The sequence below is a fragment of the Mastigoproctus giganteus genome, chromosome 10 (assembly GCF_048544385.1).
Source record: "Mastigoproctus giganteus isolate SK-2022 chromosome 10, ASM4854438v1, whole genome shotgun sequence".
In the NCBI taxonomy this organism is placed as follows: domain Eukaryota; kingdom Metazoa; phylum Arthropoda; class Arachnida; order Uropygi; family Thelyphonidae; genus Mastigoproctus; species Mastigoproctus giganteus.
This window is the reverse complement of record NC_143584.1, coordinates 207,764,062-207,779,763: the sequence shown is the minus strand read 5'-3', so window position 1 is coordinate 207,779,763 and position 15,702 is coordinate 207,764,062. Positions and strand designations below refer to the sequence as shown.

Below are 15,702 nucleotides of genomic sequence, written 5' to 3'. Positions count from 1 at the left end.
AAACAATCGCACGACCTCCAACTTTCAAGAAAACCCTCCTTTGTGGTTTTTGCTGAATATAAGTCTGTTGGGAGAGATAGATCTCTTGTTGCTGCTTCTTTTTCTCCTGGTCGGGACAAGGTTTCGAATTGCAAGGTTTTTCTGTCTTTGGTCGTTTCTTTGAACAACTGGAGGGAGCTAGTTCGAGGACTTGCCCGAAAGCCAACTCCTTTTGACACTTAATTTTTCTAGTTTTGACTCCTCCTCCACAATTCTTGGAACACTGAAATATTAGAGAAACATGATGCAGACGAGTATTTAATTAGCTGAATTTGATGCAAGAATACTAAATACTAAGAAGTTAAGAAGCATATTGTAAAAGTGTTTTAGTGAATCAATATTTTGTTGTTTGTCAAAAGAATGACTGCAAATTGTTGGATCAAAATATCATTAAGATTTCGGTGAAACTAGAAAATTACACCGACATATCAAAGTAATCCATCGTTAACGTGGAATATTTTTGAAATTATCCTTACTTCATTTTTGGAATTGTTTCCCAAGGGAAACAATTTCAAGAGGGAAATACTGATAGGGATATAGCCATCCCTATCAGTATTTCCCTAATTATATCCTTGTTTAAAAATCGGAAATGTGAATGAATCATTAATGTGGAAAATTTTTGAAATTATTATTAACTTCCCTTTTTTGATTGTACCTGTTAGGTAACTTTGCTTGTGTTGATCGAGCTCCTTTCATTATGAAGGAGGTGTGTGTGTGGGGGGGGGGGGTTCAGTTTTAAGTATTTATATAACTTTTAATGAAAATAAAAAGAGATTCGCACACTTCCGTTCTTGTATTATGATAAATATGAATTTTATTCTTGATGTTTTGATATTTCTTATAGACTTTTTTGACATCTTTTATTATTTCAAATGTTTTCTGTATTGCAATCCACTGTACAAATATTGTACTCTAACTACTATACTCATATATAAAATAAAAAAATAATAATAATAAAATAAATAGTGCATTGATTCCAAAGGGGACATGTTGAAAAGTAACGTGTTACCAGACTTCTCAAATAAACTCTTCATACTCAGGTCAAGAACTTTTCAAATGCCCCTTGTAATACAGGAGATAGAGGATATATTCAAGTTTTTATTCGCCAATCGGAAAATGACAGAGAGAGAGAGAGAGAGAGAGAGAGAGAGAGAGAGAGAGAGAGAGAGAGAGAGAGAGAGAGAACGTTTATTGCAACAAAAGAATTATATCACATATTCCTTCCCTAGAAGTTGATATGACATACTTCTGTCATATTCCGTTCCCAGTGTTCCAGGCTACGAGCGCCAGTAATTATTTTTCTTTACTACTGTATTATGAAAAATTTGTGGACTGATTAACGAAACAGAATAAATGTAGTCTGTAAAACAGAACTATAAATTAGAATGAATTACAATGAACATTTTTCCGAATTTATAGACTTTTGGGTTTAGAATGCAACTGAAATTATATGAATTGCACAGGCAAACAAAAAATATTCATATACATTTAAACATTTTGAAATCTGTTATAATATTTACGTAATGTAATAAAATTGTACTAACATTGCATTTTTGGTGTAGTTTATTCCAGTTTTTTTAAATTTTGTAAGATAGCCACACTACAACAGTAACATAGTATTATTTACAAGGGCACAGGGGATATTCCTTTGAGCACATCCTCAGCTTTAGGAGCTTGTTGGATCGAACAAGTAACTAGAATCGTTTTCCTGTAGGTTATGTTTATAACACTTCAGGTCGTTTCCTCAGATTTTCTTTCCTCAGTTTTTGTTTTGTCAAGGTGCTGTACTTCGGCTAACATTTGGTTTGGAAGAAAACGGTCAGATAGATGTAGCCTCCGGTGCTGTGTGCAGTGTTGAATTTGTTCGGAATTCTGGCCGGGATATTCACCAGTAACCGGAATTTCACATGACCGATGCTGAGATGTGTGCTGTAATCATTTTAACTGAAGATACTAGTTGTTTGTCTTCAATGATGGCAGGTAGGCGCTGTATCCCTATGGAATTATCCCGGGTAGTTGTTCTGTCTTGAGGTGGATGGCAAGCTTTCCCGTTTGTTCGATGCAGCATATGTCAACAAAATCGCAAAACTGTAATCATGGCGGAAAAAAAGTGGTGTGCGTACTTTGTTTCAACAATCTTCAGTTTACAACCGCCGTTATGCATAAATTTCGAACACAGTTTTAAAAGAAGCCACTGAGCAGACCAACAGGTTTACAGTGGTACGGAAAATTCAAAAAAGGACGCCTGTTTGTATTATCTTGCCCGAGGTGGTGACAGTCAAACGAAAGTCAGTGAGGGCGTAGCAGAGATGGTTCAAGGAAATTTACACGAAGCCCAGGGAAATATACGACGTGCGTGCCACTCGTGAGCTTAATATGCCAACTGTATGTAACATGCTGCATTCTGTCTTGGATGAAACTATATAAGTTACAGCTCATACAGAAGCCGTTGATCAATGAAAAACCAAGAGGATGGAATTTTGTTTGAAAATTCAGTTTTGCGATTATGTTGGTACCTGCAACAGCGCGCGCATATTCGGTTTGTAAATAAAAATTTGAAGATATCCTCTATCACCTGGGAGTGGTTTCAGGTTTGTATTGTGTGCTCTATTCACACAATAACGTTTTGGTTTTGTAAAGGTTTGTGAACGCCCCACTATATAGATTTATAAAAAGTCTTACGTACAGTTTGTAAAGATTTATTTTCTGTTTCAGCTTTTCTTGATACAGCTCTGTTTGTCCACAGCTTTTTTTCCAAGATATATCAGAATTGTAATAAACTTCATAATTAATTTTTCACCTTTATAACAAATTACTAACTATTGAGGCAATCTAAAGTTTGGTTATTGGTTGTTATTGGGTTTTAGGAGCATTGGCAACTAAGGCCATGTTGCTCCGTGTATATTTGTCTGTAAATTGCATGTGTTCTGAGGTCGATTTTCTGTTTGCTGGACGAAAAACCCGTTTCCGGGAGAAAAAAACCATGCTACCTCGCCTGAGACTAACTTATCCACGTTGTGACAAAGACCCATAAAAATTCTTCCCGTTATTGACGGGATTCGAAGTCAGGTATTTTCCACCCGGTGTGGGAGGACGGCGATCCTATCAACTGTGCTACTCACGAGGGCACGCTAAAGTGTGGGTAGCTATGAGATAATAGAGTTAACTCCCATGGATACTAATAAATTTATTTCACGAATTTCTTTGTCATACAGAAGAGTTTAATTAATCGAAGTACTTGAAAAACTAAAAGTCCTTTGCGGATTCATGACATTTACAAAGTTATTTTGTTTAATTTTCTCTCTTATTCCCCACTAAATCTTTTTAGCCAGGTTGATTAAGAAGTGCTGTCATCATGATACCACTTTCAGTCTTCTAGAGTTTCCGTATATGGGTTGAAGGATTTAGAATGCTAATTTGCACAAATGAAAACGTCAGGTCTTATTGGCCAGATATCCGCTATTAGATTATTTAACTGTCAAATTAAATATGGAATGTTTGAGATCCACTAACTTTCACCGTTGTCCAGAACTGATCAAAATATTGTTTCTTTATCTGAGCGTCATTCTTCCATTGCATATTTTTCTCCTCCTTTTATTTTCTATTAAGAAAATAAACTTTCTGTTTATACTCCAGTGCACCTATTTTAGTGGTATCGCAAAGAATCAAACACGATGTGTGTGTGCGTGTGTGTTAAGCAACTGAGGCTCTGAAGCATCAGTATATTGTGTTTGTAAAAACTGCTTGTATTCTGTGGTCTGTTTACCTGGACAAAAAAGCACAATTATTGGGCGAAAAACTTATATAACCCCCTCGTGGGGGTCGTATAAGTTTAAGTATAACTGAGCCACATTGTGTGAAAACATGATGAAGAGTTCCTGGCATCATTGATGGATTCGAACCTAAGCCTTTTCCATAGTGGTAACACAAATGATTTCACTACCGACGCACTCACCAGTCGGCTACAAACAGCTTCCTTAAATGGAGTAAGCCAAATATTTGCGAAAACAGACCACTGTTAATAGGAAATTTTTGTGTGAATTCCTGTGCGATGTTGTTATATATTATTTATCAAATAATGCTTAAAGAAACTTCCAACAGAAAATAGTTTTGTCTGTAAAGAATTAAATTTTAATTTTTCATTAGCAGTTTTACACGCAATTCACATTTAAACTTTGATTCTCCACCCTGTTCGTTTTACGAAACATCACACAGAGCTAGACACCCCATCCATCAGTTCATCCTCCGCCCCTAATGAACCTTACACCCAGAAAATCTAGGTCAGCAGGCATAAAATTGCTACCCACGCTGCCCACCCAAAATCCAAACATTTCTTCCACATACACAAAAAAACCAAAACCATAACATACTCAAAGTGTGGGTATAAGTGTTTTTTTCAGTCTTATTCAATTTAGCAACGCCACATTCGTTTTTTATTTATTCATTGACTTATTAATTATTTAATTATCAATTTATATTTATTACATGTGATGTGTTGTGTGCCATGTGTAAGCAACCAGCGACATTACGTGCAGAGGATTGTTTTTCATCAGAGTGGAGATGAGTAGAATGTCAAGTTTACCAACTAAAATTTAGTTGTTTTTTATTTTAATTAAAAGAATATTTCCCTTCAACTGCTTACCAAGTGGCATGAAAATTAATGATGATTTATGCAATAATTATGCACCTTTATTGAATTATTAATTTAAGCTAAATTTAGTTTATGACAGGTTGTTTCGAAAATAAAAAGTCAACTGGAAAATGAATAATTACAAAATCATCTTTTGGTTTATTCGCTTGGACATTTCATCCGGGCAATTATGCAGAAATATACGCTTTGCCACCTGCTGGATATAATCGAAACTATTGGATCAAATTAAAAATAGAGTAATTACTAAAAAAGGTTTTCGTAATTAAGGATCCGAATTATGTGCAATGTCTTCTGGTCGACATATTTACCCCGAATTTCTTCTTTACCACTTGAAGCACGAGAAGTACAATGTTTTGACATAGAATATTTATGGTTCTGATGTTATTGTGGATATTTCTATCTTTGCTGAGGGTGTCATGTATATATGGAGCTGCAGAGTAAGGGAGGTAGGAGAATCGTATAACTTTGTTTATGACGCTTGTAGTGGGGGGAAAAAGCGATGCCGTTACGTGATCCGTGGATTTTATATGCTTTTTCTTTCAGTTTCTGAAGTGCATTAAGCCTGAAAGAAACTCCTCGGGTTTCTTATTTTCTGTATTAAAGTCGTAGAGAAATTTTATAGTCGCATTTGGCAAGCGAACAACATTCCTATCCTTCGGTTATTAGGCAAGCCCATAAAATACAAAGTGTATATTTTGGCTTGAATCACGCTACAAGAAAACGAATTCTTTTCCATTTTAAAAGCTCAAGGGGGCTCACCTTACTAACTGTCTTTTCCTTGCTAGAAAATTTTAAATAAATACTTAATTCGACGAGTTATTTGTGGTACTTACCGAGTTTACTCAGCGGGTCTACCAATCGTTTTCCATAATATTTTTACTTCGCATCGTAAGTATATAAACAAAGATTTGGGGGTTTCTTCTGAACAGATTTGAAACACACACACCAAACGTTCGCCTCATAGGGTGGCCCTGCTAACCTGCTATAATGTGAAATTATAGAAACATAAATGTAGCGGTACAGATAACTTTTAATGGCATCGTATCATTCCGATACTTGTTAATCCATTGCGACGATTTTTGTTACATCAATCACTGCAAAAAAGACCCACACTTCTCTCTCGCCCTCGTGGGTAGCGCAGTTGATAGAATGACCTCCTCACCACACTGGGTGTAAAAGATCCAAGTTTGAGTCCCGTCGATGAAGTGAGAAATTTTTAATGGCCTTTTTCACAACGTGACTGAGTAGGTCGGTCTCAGGCGAGGGTAGCATGGTTTTTTGTCCCGGAAAATCGGGTTTTTCGTCCAGCAAAACAGAAAATTGACCACAGAACACACGCAATTTACAGACAGTTTATAAGGAGCAATATGGCCTTAGTTGTCGATGCTCCTAAAACCCTATTACAACAACAACAACAATTTTTTCTCTCTCTCTCTCTCTATGATGACTTTTTTCTATGTTCTAGGATTAAGAAACCGCAGTGTTTGATACCTATTTCTTGCCAAAGTTCTAAGGTCCCAAACATAAAGGGGTAGTTAGAAGCAATTTTAAAAGAGCGAATTTGCACAAGGAAGCTTTTGATAATTTTTGTATGGAAACATTCAATAACAACTCTTCAAAACACAGTAGAATCTCGATTATCCGAGGGCGGATTATCCAAATTGCAGATTTACCGGGGTATCTCTGACTTATAGAAGCCTAAGTTGGATCACAAAAAGAAATACGTGTTATCCGTTCCAGGTGTTGTTTGTTTACATTTTGTAATATTCCTTTACTACTGTACGATTAATTTTAACATTTATGAGTTGGTACTTTAGCACCTCTACTTAGGGTCGGACTGGCTAGTTTTGGCCAAGGCGACAATTGCGGCGCTGTCTCCTGGGCCAATCCGTTACTGTATCTACGCAACTACAAGGAATGATTACAATTTTAAATTTATAATACCATCTGCAGGATGGTAAATGAGAAACATCGAACTTCATTGCTTTCCCTTTTCAAAAATATGAGTTCGTACTAATTTTTGTGTTAAATCTTCTCACACTTATTATACTTTTATGAATATGAAAACAGTATTCATGAAAATAAATTTACGTTTTTGTCACATTTAACAAGTTTTTATTATTATTATTATTTTAATTTTGTGGAATATCCAGGCCAATTTCTTTCCAATCCACATCGGATTAATCGGTGTACTGTAATTTAATATAAATTAGTTTAATCATTGAAAAAAAAATGGAATTCACTGAGTTTAATGATGCATGTAAGAAAATTTGAGAGAATTTTATTATTTTATTATTACTTATCCTGATCAAAAGAAAATAAAGTAGGATAGACACTATAATACAGGATAGTATTATCAGTAGTTTGGAAGATGTTACTTGATTATTTTTTATGATTTTCTTATTCCATATTCTTTTCTTTCTTGCTTTCTTTCGTTTTTCAATGATATTAGTTTTGTCATTGATGAATGGGAATAATATATAGGGGATGTTTTTTTTTTTTTTTTTTTGAAGTGACGTAGTTCAATTCATGAGGCCACAAGTATCAAATAGCAGACTTCCCAGACTACAGTATAAGGAACGCTCCTGAATCGCACCATTTAAAATATGTTTTTAAAGATTTAAAGAGAACAATAAGAAATCTTTTTCGCAATGCTGAATGCGTTATTATGAGCTACATTTACAAGAGCAAAATTTCTTGTTCTTCACAAGTTTCACGCCCTTGTGGGTAGCACAGTTGGTAAAATCGCATTTTTTATCATTGTTTTTATCATTGTTTTGTTCGGATTTTTTTTTTTTTTTTTTTTTGGCTGGTGCAGCATAAGCCATAGGCTTTCTTGCACCATGCGGCCGTTACTAATACTAATACTAATACTAATCTCATTCCAGACAACTGACAGAAAAACCTTTTCTGCAGATGGTTGCACTCTGGCCTTTTGAAGAGTTGGTGATGATGGATGTTTCTATTGTTTTGACGCCTGTTTTGTTTGTGGGTTAAAGTGATGTATCCACGATTCATCCATAGTCATTAATTGGGATAAAACAGTCCAGGATCGCTGTTACACATGGCGCTTAATTCAGCAGAGCAGGCCTGCCTTTTTTCTTTCTGAAGGAATGTCAGCCATCGAGGAATCCATCGTGCTGAGACCTTATTCATATTCAAATCATTGTGAATTATGCTCTCCACTGATCCATAGCTTATCCCAGTCTCAGTAACTAAACTGCTCGACAAAATTAACAACAAAATGTCTTTCATGAATATTTTATTGTAAAATGTGTCTTTGGTGACACTTCACAATACAATAGGAGTCCGTCTCGTTTTAGCCTACAAACAGATTCTAGACGTTATTTTATCTTAAGACAACGAGGAATGCGATACCATTCCTCCAACATCAGAGATAGGGACACTTACGGTAGTGGCAGTGTTCTTGTGTGAGTCAGAATAATAATCAACGGACGCACCCCTCTTCATGTTTTTGATAGGGGTACTTTAACTGCGCAGAGGTATCGAGAACAGGTCCTCGAATCCTATGTGCGACTTTTTAGGGGTGCGGTTGGCCTAGATTTTCTTTTCATGCACGACAACGCCACTGCACATAGACCTCAAGTGGTGGAGGAATATCTTGAAACTGAAGATATCCAATGACTGCCGTGGCCAGCACGATCATTAGACTTAAATCCAATCGAGCATGTGTAGGACGCCCTTGGGCATCGCACTGCATACTGACAGCTAACTCCTCGGTCACTTGGTGAGCTAAGGTCTGCGCTGGTGGAAGAATGGGATTTGTTGCCACAGAATCTTATAGACACCCTTGTATCGAGCATGGTTCATCGCTGTCAGGCCTGTTTAGTCGTTGGTGGGGTTATACGTCGTACTGATGTCATATGACCATATTTTCGAGCATCTTGTATCGACTTTTGTAATGTGACCTTTTTGTTAATTCTTATACAACCCTTATAAATGTCTCTTATACCGTCCAAAGTTTCTCGCTGTCTCCTTATTTCATCATTATTCTCTAGTACATCAACATACAAATTTTGATCCGCTTCATCGTAAGCTGTACGAGTTACACCATGTTTTCTACGTGCTCTGTTAATTTTGTCAAGCAGTGTAACTATTAAAAGTTATCCGGCGGTCATTAAGGATCAGCTGTTCAATTTTATCCACGAATTCAGCATTGTGATATGTTGATGGCTGCTCACTTCTTTCCTCATCATGGACGCTCTCCCTGGCACATGAAACTGTGTCCACCAATGTTTTTTAACGTCATACGATGGTCAGCTAACCCCATACACCTTAGACAGCTCTTTATAGATAGTTTGGCTGTTTGCCTTTCAAAAACAGGAATTTGATAATGGATCGATATTCAACTTTATCCATGATGATAATCTGTCACACATTCAGGTCTAACAAAAGATACATAAGAGTTAAGAGCAATAAAACTTCTGGCATTACTAGATAAACAAGCAAGCAACAGTCAATAAAACAATAAAACATTCATAGAATACACAGAAGAAGGTCAACTTTCCGAAACTCCCTCATTAAACTTTTTATATAAAAAGTTTTTTTTTTGTTTTGATGAAGTAGTTAATTTATTTCATTTTATTTATTTCATTAAAGTTCGTTTCAGACAAATACAATTTACCTTGAGAATTGAGGAAGTCGACAAACTTACCTTACTCCATTGTTCTACATGCCATCTCGTAGGACAGTCGAAAACATTACAGAACTGTTTAGAACGTGGTGGTGGCTGTGGACATAAAGTATTGGGAACAACCAAGATGTTCGCAGCACCTCTAGTGACCTCGTGCAAACACTGAACTTCTCTCGTCTGAATACCTCCTCCACAGTATTTTGAACATGGAGAAAAATCGGACACGTTCCACCTGCAGGATGATGAACAAACGTTAGATTAGTGCTGACTAACGGGTACCCGAAATAAACACTTAATTTTAGATATTTTTTATGATAAATCCAAACAAATTATTATTGAAATCTGTTTGCGTTTGAAGTACTCTAGTATCATAGGTAGCTGAGGATTTGAAAGCTATATAAGAAACTATTTAAGTTTCTTATAAGATCGAAAATCGCGGAAACAGCACGTTTTGATAACTGACTAACCTGTCAAACGATAGCTCAGCAGCTTGAGATTAACGAAGAAACAATTCGAAAAACAGCTAAACTGGTACCTACCGCGACTTTTGAAAAACGAACAGAAAGAAAGATGGTTTAATGCGTGCAAGGATATTTTGGAACGAATTGAAGAGGACAATTTTGTCACGACTGATCACGGGGGATGAAACTTGGTCTACCAATATGACCTCGAAACAAAACGTAATGCCGAGGAGTGTTCAACGGTGTACTCTCCCAGAGAAGAAGCCACGAACGGCAAAGTCAAAAATCAAAACCATGTTGGTCTAGTTTATTCGACATATGTGGAATTATTCACAGGGAATTCGTGCCGGAGAGGGCAACTGTGAATCAGACATTCTACGTGGAAGTTTTGAAAAGGTTAGATAACGTCGTGAAAAGGAAACAAAACGATTTGTGGAGAAATCATTCCTGGTTTTACATCACGACATCGCACCCGCTCATACTTCCCAATCGCGTATACATATTTTTAGCAGAGAAACAAATCGCCACGATGTTTCTCTGATCTAACCCCAGCTGACTTCTGGATGTTCCCTAAATTGAAAAATTTTCTCAAAAGAAGACATTTTGCGGATGTCGAAGACATTAAAATTATTGTGAAAAAAATTTAAAAGTCGTTGAAGTTGTAGATATCTAGAGCTGTTACGTCCGATGGCAGAGGTGCTGGACCACATTCGACAATCCGGAAGACACTACTTTGAAACATGCTAATGTGTAAATTCTTTTCATATTAAAAATACATTTTTTGAATTGTTATATCGAAACTTAATTGGAAGGAGAGAAGAATGACTAGTAGATTATACAAGGTCATTTTTCTCTCCTTTCAATTGACGTCATGAGTTGGCTAAAATGTATACATATTCCTTCAATTACATGTGGAAACAGCATCGGTTGGAATCCCTTCTTGGCGGGAAGAACTTTTATTGGCTCTTTTCACAACGTGGCTAGTTAGTCGATTTCGGGCAAAGGTAATAGGATTTTATCCCCTGGAAACTCGAATATTTTGTCCAGAAAACTGGCAAACCGACCATTTACAGAGAAGAATATACGCTTAAAGACCCTGATTTCTACAGCCATCTTGCCTTCTAACAGATGGCTAATACAGAAACTTTGACAACTTTCTTCCAGCTGTCAAGCTGGACGGAAGTCTCATTTATAGTTTTTAAACATTATTTCGAAGCAACGTCCTTGAACAGCAGCATATTTTTTTTTCTAGCGCTTATAAGCTTGCTGGAAACAATCCAAGAGGACATTATGTGCCGTTGTATTGCTCACTAAACAAAAGCAGTATACAAGAGTTGCATATCCGATACTTATTCTTTTTAGCAATCGTTTTACTCTTAGAAGCAGGAAAATATCAGAGTGCGAGATCTGGTGAGAAAGGTAGATGCGCGCTAACTTGTTATTCCAGATTTAGTACTGTTTGACTAAAATAGGTAGGTGCATTGTCGTGCTGAAAAATATACTCCCTTCAGCTGATTTCTCTGATCTCTTTCTTCTGTAAAGTTTAATTTTGAATCAAGAATACAGTGATCGATCCTGATATGCAAATTCCGAATATCCAACAGAAATCGATCTACCACAGTATAGAGCCGCACATATGCAAATTATTCATGCTTATAAAACACGGGTTGCGACCATAACTTCATTCCCGTTTTTTGGCTTGTTCAATGGGACAGCCACATCTCCAGTATTCAGGATGGCAAGTCATCGTCGTTTAGATGATTCTTTAAGATAGCGAGCCGTTGAAGGACTTAAAGCCGAGCAGTCGCAGGCGGAGGTAGCACGTTGCCTTAATGTGTTACACAGTGTCGTCTCGGCACTATGGAAGCAGCTTCAGGAGACAGGAACCAATACAGGAAGAGCTGGCCAAGGTTGTCCGAGGGACATCAACAAGAACAGCCTCTATCTGGTTCTAACAGCAAGACGTAACACTACGATGTCTTATCGTCAACTGATTCTTGAGGGTGCTGCAGCCACAGGTGAAAACATTTCTAACTGGATTGTGTTAAGAAGGCTCAATTCAAGTGGACTCTGCGCAAGGCTCGTCGAAACTGGTACCTGGTACCTGGTGCCATGAACATGTGACTTGAAGCCCTGACAAATGGGGTACAGTTCTGCTCTCTGATGAATCCCATTTTAGCCTACAAACAGATTCTAGACGTTATTTCATACGGTGACAACTAGGAATGCAGTACCATCCCTCCAACATCAGGGAAAGTGGTGGAGGCGATATTTTTTGCTGTCTTTTTTCTGCTCTGTTAGACTGGTCAACCCCGTATTCATCCATGCCGGCATCCTCCTCTCGCTATATTTTCTTAATTTGTCTTAATCGAACAAGATATTGCTTGTTCTGTTTACTCAGCTCTTCATAAGAAGCTTCCAGTTATGCAGTACTAGTATATTTACTCTCACTTAGCTGATCATTTAAAATGAATACCTACGAAAATGTGAATAACTTCGAATAAAAGACTGCTAGAGTTATGAAATTTACAATTAACAGTCTTTATTCTGTGAATAGTGTCGCCATCTGTCGACCACCTATAAAACTGAGAATGTGCATGTCAGTGCAAACAGTAAACAAATATAACGTTCATTAAACGTTTCTCAGCCACAACAGTGATTTTCTAACACGACTCAGAGCATTCACATTCCCAGTCTTCCCAAACATTTTCACAAGCTTTCATATCGGAAATTTTGATGATGGCTTAAGAAATGGAAATTGCCAACAAAGACATGTTGAATAGTTTAAAACGACTCCTTTTTGAGCTAATGTTCCACCACACACACACACAAACACACCACCTCTATGCTGAACGCTACCTTCATTTACTGTGAATGTGCATTCATAGTTTTACAAGTTTTCACCGGATGCCGACGCCATGCAAATAATGTTACTTATAAATTTCATATCTCTAGTATTATTTTACTCGAAGTTATTCGCATTTTAAGGGTTCTCATTTAACAATATAAAAAAGGCATCTGAAAGCGTAGCCAATTATTGATTATCGATAGTAAGAGATATGCTTATTTAATCTTACCTTGGAGGACAAGGATGATCATTGCAAGTTTGGGTGACAGCTTCTGGCTTTTTGGTAATGTCGCATTGAAAGAGACTGATTACAGCTTGATCATGATCTCTAACGCACTGGATGATAGACTCTCGGATCCCTGTCAATAGGGTCGACATTTTTTAAAAAATAACAAAACTACTAGCATCAATGTAATTAAATAGCAGTGAGGTAATATTGAACTGTATTTGGTGATCAAAGAAGGGGTTATAGAAAGCAGCATAAAAGCTTATTCGTATATTAATGGTTTTATTTGAACAAATACATTTTGAAGTATAACTTAACTTTCCATCCCTGATTAGATATTTTCGGTAAGAAAATATTGGTAAGTCATGGTACGATCGAGTAATATACCATCGAATAAAACTGAGATAAAAATCAAGTAATGTAGAAAATAGGTAAATATAAAAAAAAACTAATTTATTTAAACGTGGCTTTTTTAGGCGTCAAGATAATATGAAAGCGCATAATGAATTCTGTGGTTAAAATCCGTGATTCAACATTGCCGGAAATACTCACCTCCCAGACAGGAGGCACTACAAGGCGTAAACCCAGCCATTCGCCAGCTGTACGTAACCTCTATTCCAACCTGACCTTTAGGGACTGCATCGTCTATGACTTTGTTCTGATCAAGAGCACACGGGCGAGGGAAACAGTGTTCCACCTCTTCTGGACGGGGACCTAATGGGGAAAAAAAAATCAAACATAAGATTAAAAAATTATTTTTATTCAGCAGTTATCAATCTTAAAATTGAAGTGGAATACGTGCTCTGAATGAGGAAAGCGGAAATGACATTGAAGAGCAATCTTTTCATCATTATTGTGTAGTATGTTTTAATTAGCAGAGACTCAAGAAACTTTTAGTTTTTTAGCTTTTATCTCTTATGATCAACATTTTGCAATCTGGACAGATGACATTTGCTCTTTGAGATCATCAGAATTTAGAATCAACGGGAGAACTTGCAAAATCTCAATAGTCGCTCTGTCTCTAGTGATCACCTTCTAATTTATAACTGACGCGGCATGACCTTATGTCACAGTCTCTCTCGTCATAAACTTTTCTTCACTCAGTAGGAAAGTCGTAAAGAACTTGGAACTTGTCTTGAAGAGAGACATATGCAGTATGTTCCCAATAGGTGGCGTAAAATCAATCATAAATGACAAGTAATTGGTAACACCTGTAGCAATGATGTCAGTAGTCTTGGCAGAGTGAAGAAACAATCATGTGAGGTATTTCTTAATCTTGCACTATTTCTGATAATTTCCTTTCTGTTTGCAATTAGTATGTGTACACCTCTTTCCCTGTTCACGGCTCGCCCTCATACAATGTTGCCACCCTATAATTTTCTGGAGAAACAAATGCCGAGATGTCCAGGATTTTTAGCAGCTGTCTCCTCGTGTAGTGTACCGTTTTGACTTGGAGGGAATCCCGGAACGGGGGTGGAGATCTGTTCATAACGGTATCAGGGCGTAGTTGAATATTATTATCCCGTTATATTAGTCGTGGAAAGCAAGGCCAGATCCACCTACTAGATCTTGTTAGTCAAAAAGTTATTCGGGACCACCAAGGTTTCACTAACTTGTCCCGCTCAGTGGCTTTCGCTTTCTAATAAATATCAAACAACACGTTTGTCAAAACGGTTTTCTAAAAGTAGGAATTTGATTTTTGGGTAAAACCAGGAGAACGTAAAAGTCATTAGTTTTAAACTTATAAATGAGTTTTTGGTTATTGGAAGCAGAGAATATCCTATAAGGTGCTCTCGGACATCTATAATTTTCATTATTTTTCAAATAGTAATGTTTCTTCTCCTTTTATTGACTTATAATTCTCTAAAGAAGGACATTTTTTAAAATATTTTGTAAATAAATAAAGAAATTTTATATTATTTTCATTTTATTGAATGGATAACAAGGAAGAGATACTATATTATAAACCAACTGGGAAAAGGCCTGTCAGGAGACCTCCTCAGAGACAGCCTGAGACTACTATAGGTCCCCGAGACCCTAATATTTATAAGGAAGAAGTTAATTTTAAAAAGTTAGTTTCCTTTTCTGTTACAAGACCTTTTGACTAGTGTTATTGTACTTCACGTTTTCTGTTTGGAAAGATTTAGCTAAAAAGGTTAATGACAAGCTGTTCCAAACATCTGGCAAAAAGTTAAAAAATCTATTACAGGAGAAATGTTGGTTAGAGAGGAATGCAGGTTTTACAATAATACTCCCTTATGGGTTTCTTAATGGAATGAAAGTTTTATTTAATTCCAGATATCACCAGAAGGGGAGTGGTACAAAATGATTTGAGGGGGGGCGGATGTATAATTCTTTTAACAATTGTAAAAAACAATTGCTCATATCAACCTTTGGCGCAGACCGTCTACTGGACAGACATTTACTACTGGTACATCAATGACCGTCTAGTTCCCCTAACTTGACACTGGCCGATTTTTGGTGTATATTGGGCTTTTAGCTCTCGTGTTGTTGTGTATCTTGTTTAATATTTTTGCGCTGTTAAATTCAAATTGGTGCCCTGATTCACAGCTCTGTTGTATCCGACTTGCTAACTTCTCAATATTAATACTTAAACCATTTCTGATTATCGAGAATGAATAAATTTAAAGCATCTCAAAGTTGATCTCAACCAGTTATACCGGACTGACACTTGTTAGCATAAACACGTATTTATTCATTATTTATTTAAAAGACCTAATAACCTTACTATTCTTTTTCCTATATGCTATGTTCCTGGACGTTGAAGTTGATGAAACACAAACAGTGGATATGTGATATAGA

At 36.7% G+C, this 15,702-nt stretch overlaps 1 protein-coding gene across 2 annotated transcripts in view; it reads right to left on the bottom strand.

The window, feature by feature from the left end:
• nolo (ADAMTS-like no long nerve cord) overlaps positions 1-15,702 on the bottom strand; it is a 192,637-nt gene that overhangs the window by 53,002 nt on the left and 123,933 nt on the right. For both annotated transcript variants that reach the window (XM_090383741.1, XM_090383742.1), the window contains exons 11-14: positions 13,432-13,593; positions 12,883-13,012; positions 9,366-9,576; positions 1-262 (exon numbers count right to left, since the gene is read on the bottom strand). The exon at positions 1-262 is cut by the window's left edge and continues 273 nt beyond it. In XM_090383741.1, the coding sequence (XP_090239867.1) occupies positions 1-262; positions 9,366-9,576; positions 12,883-13,012; positions 13,432-13,593 (765 nt within the window). The remainder of the gene's footprint in view (positions 263-9,365; positions 9,577-12,882; positions 13,013-13,431; positions 13,594-15,702) is intronic.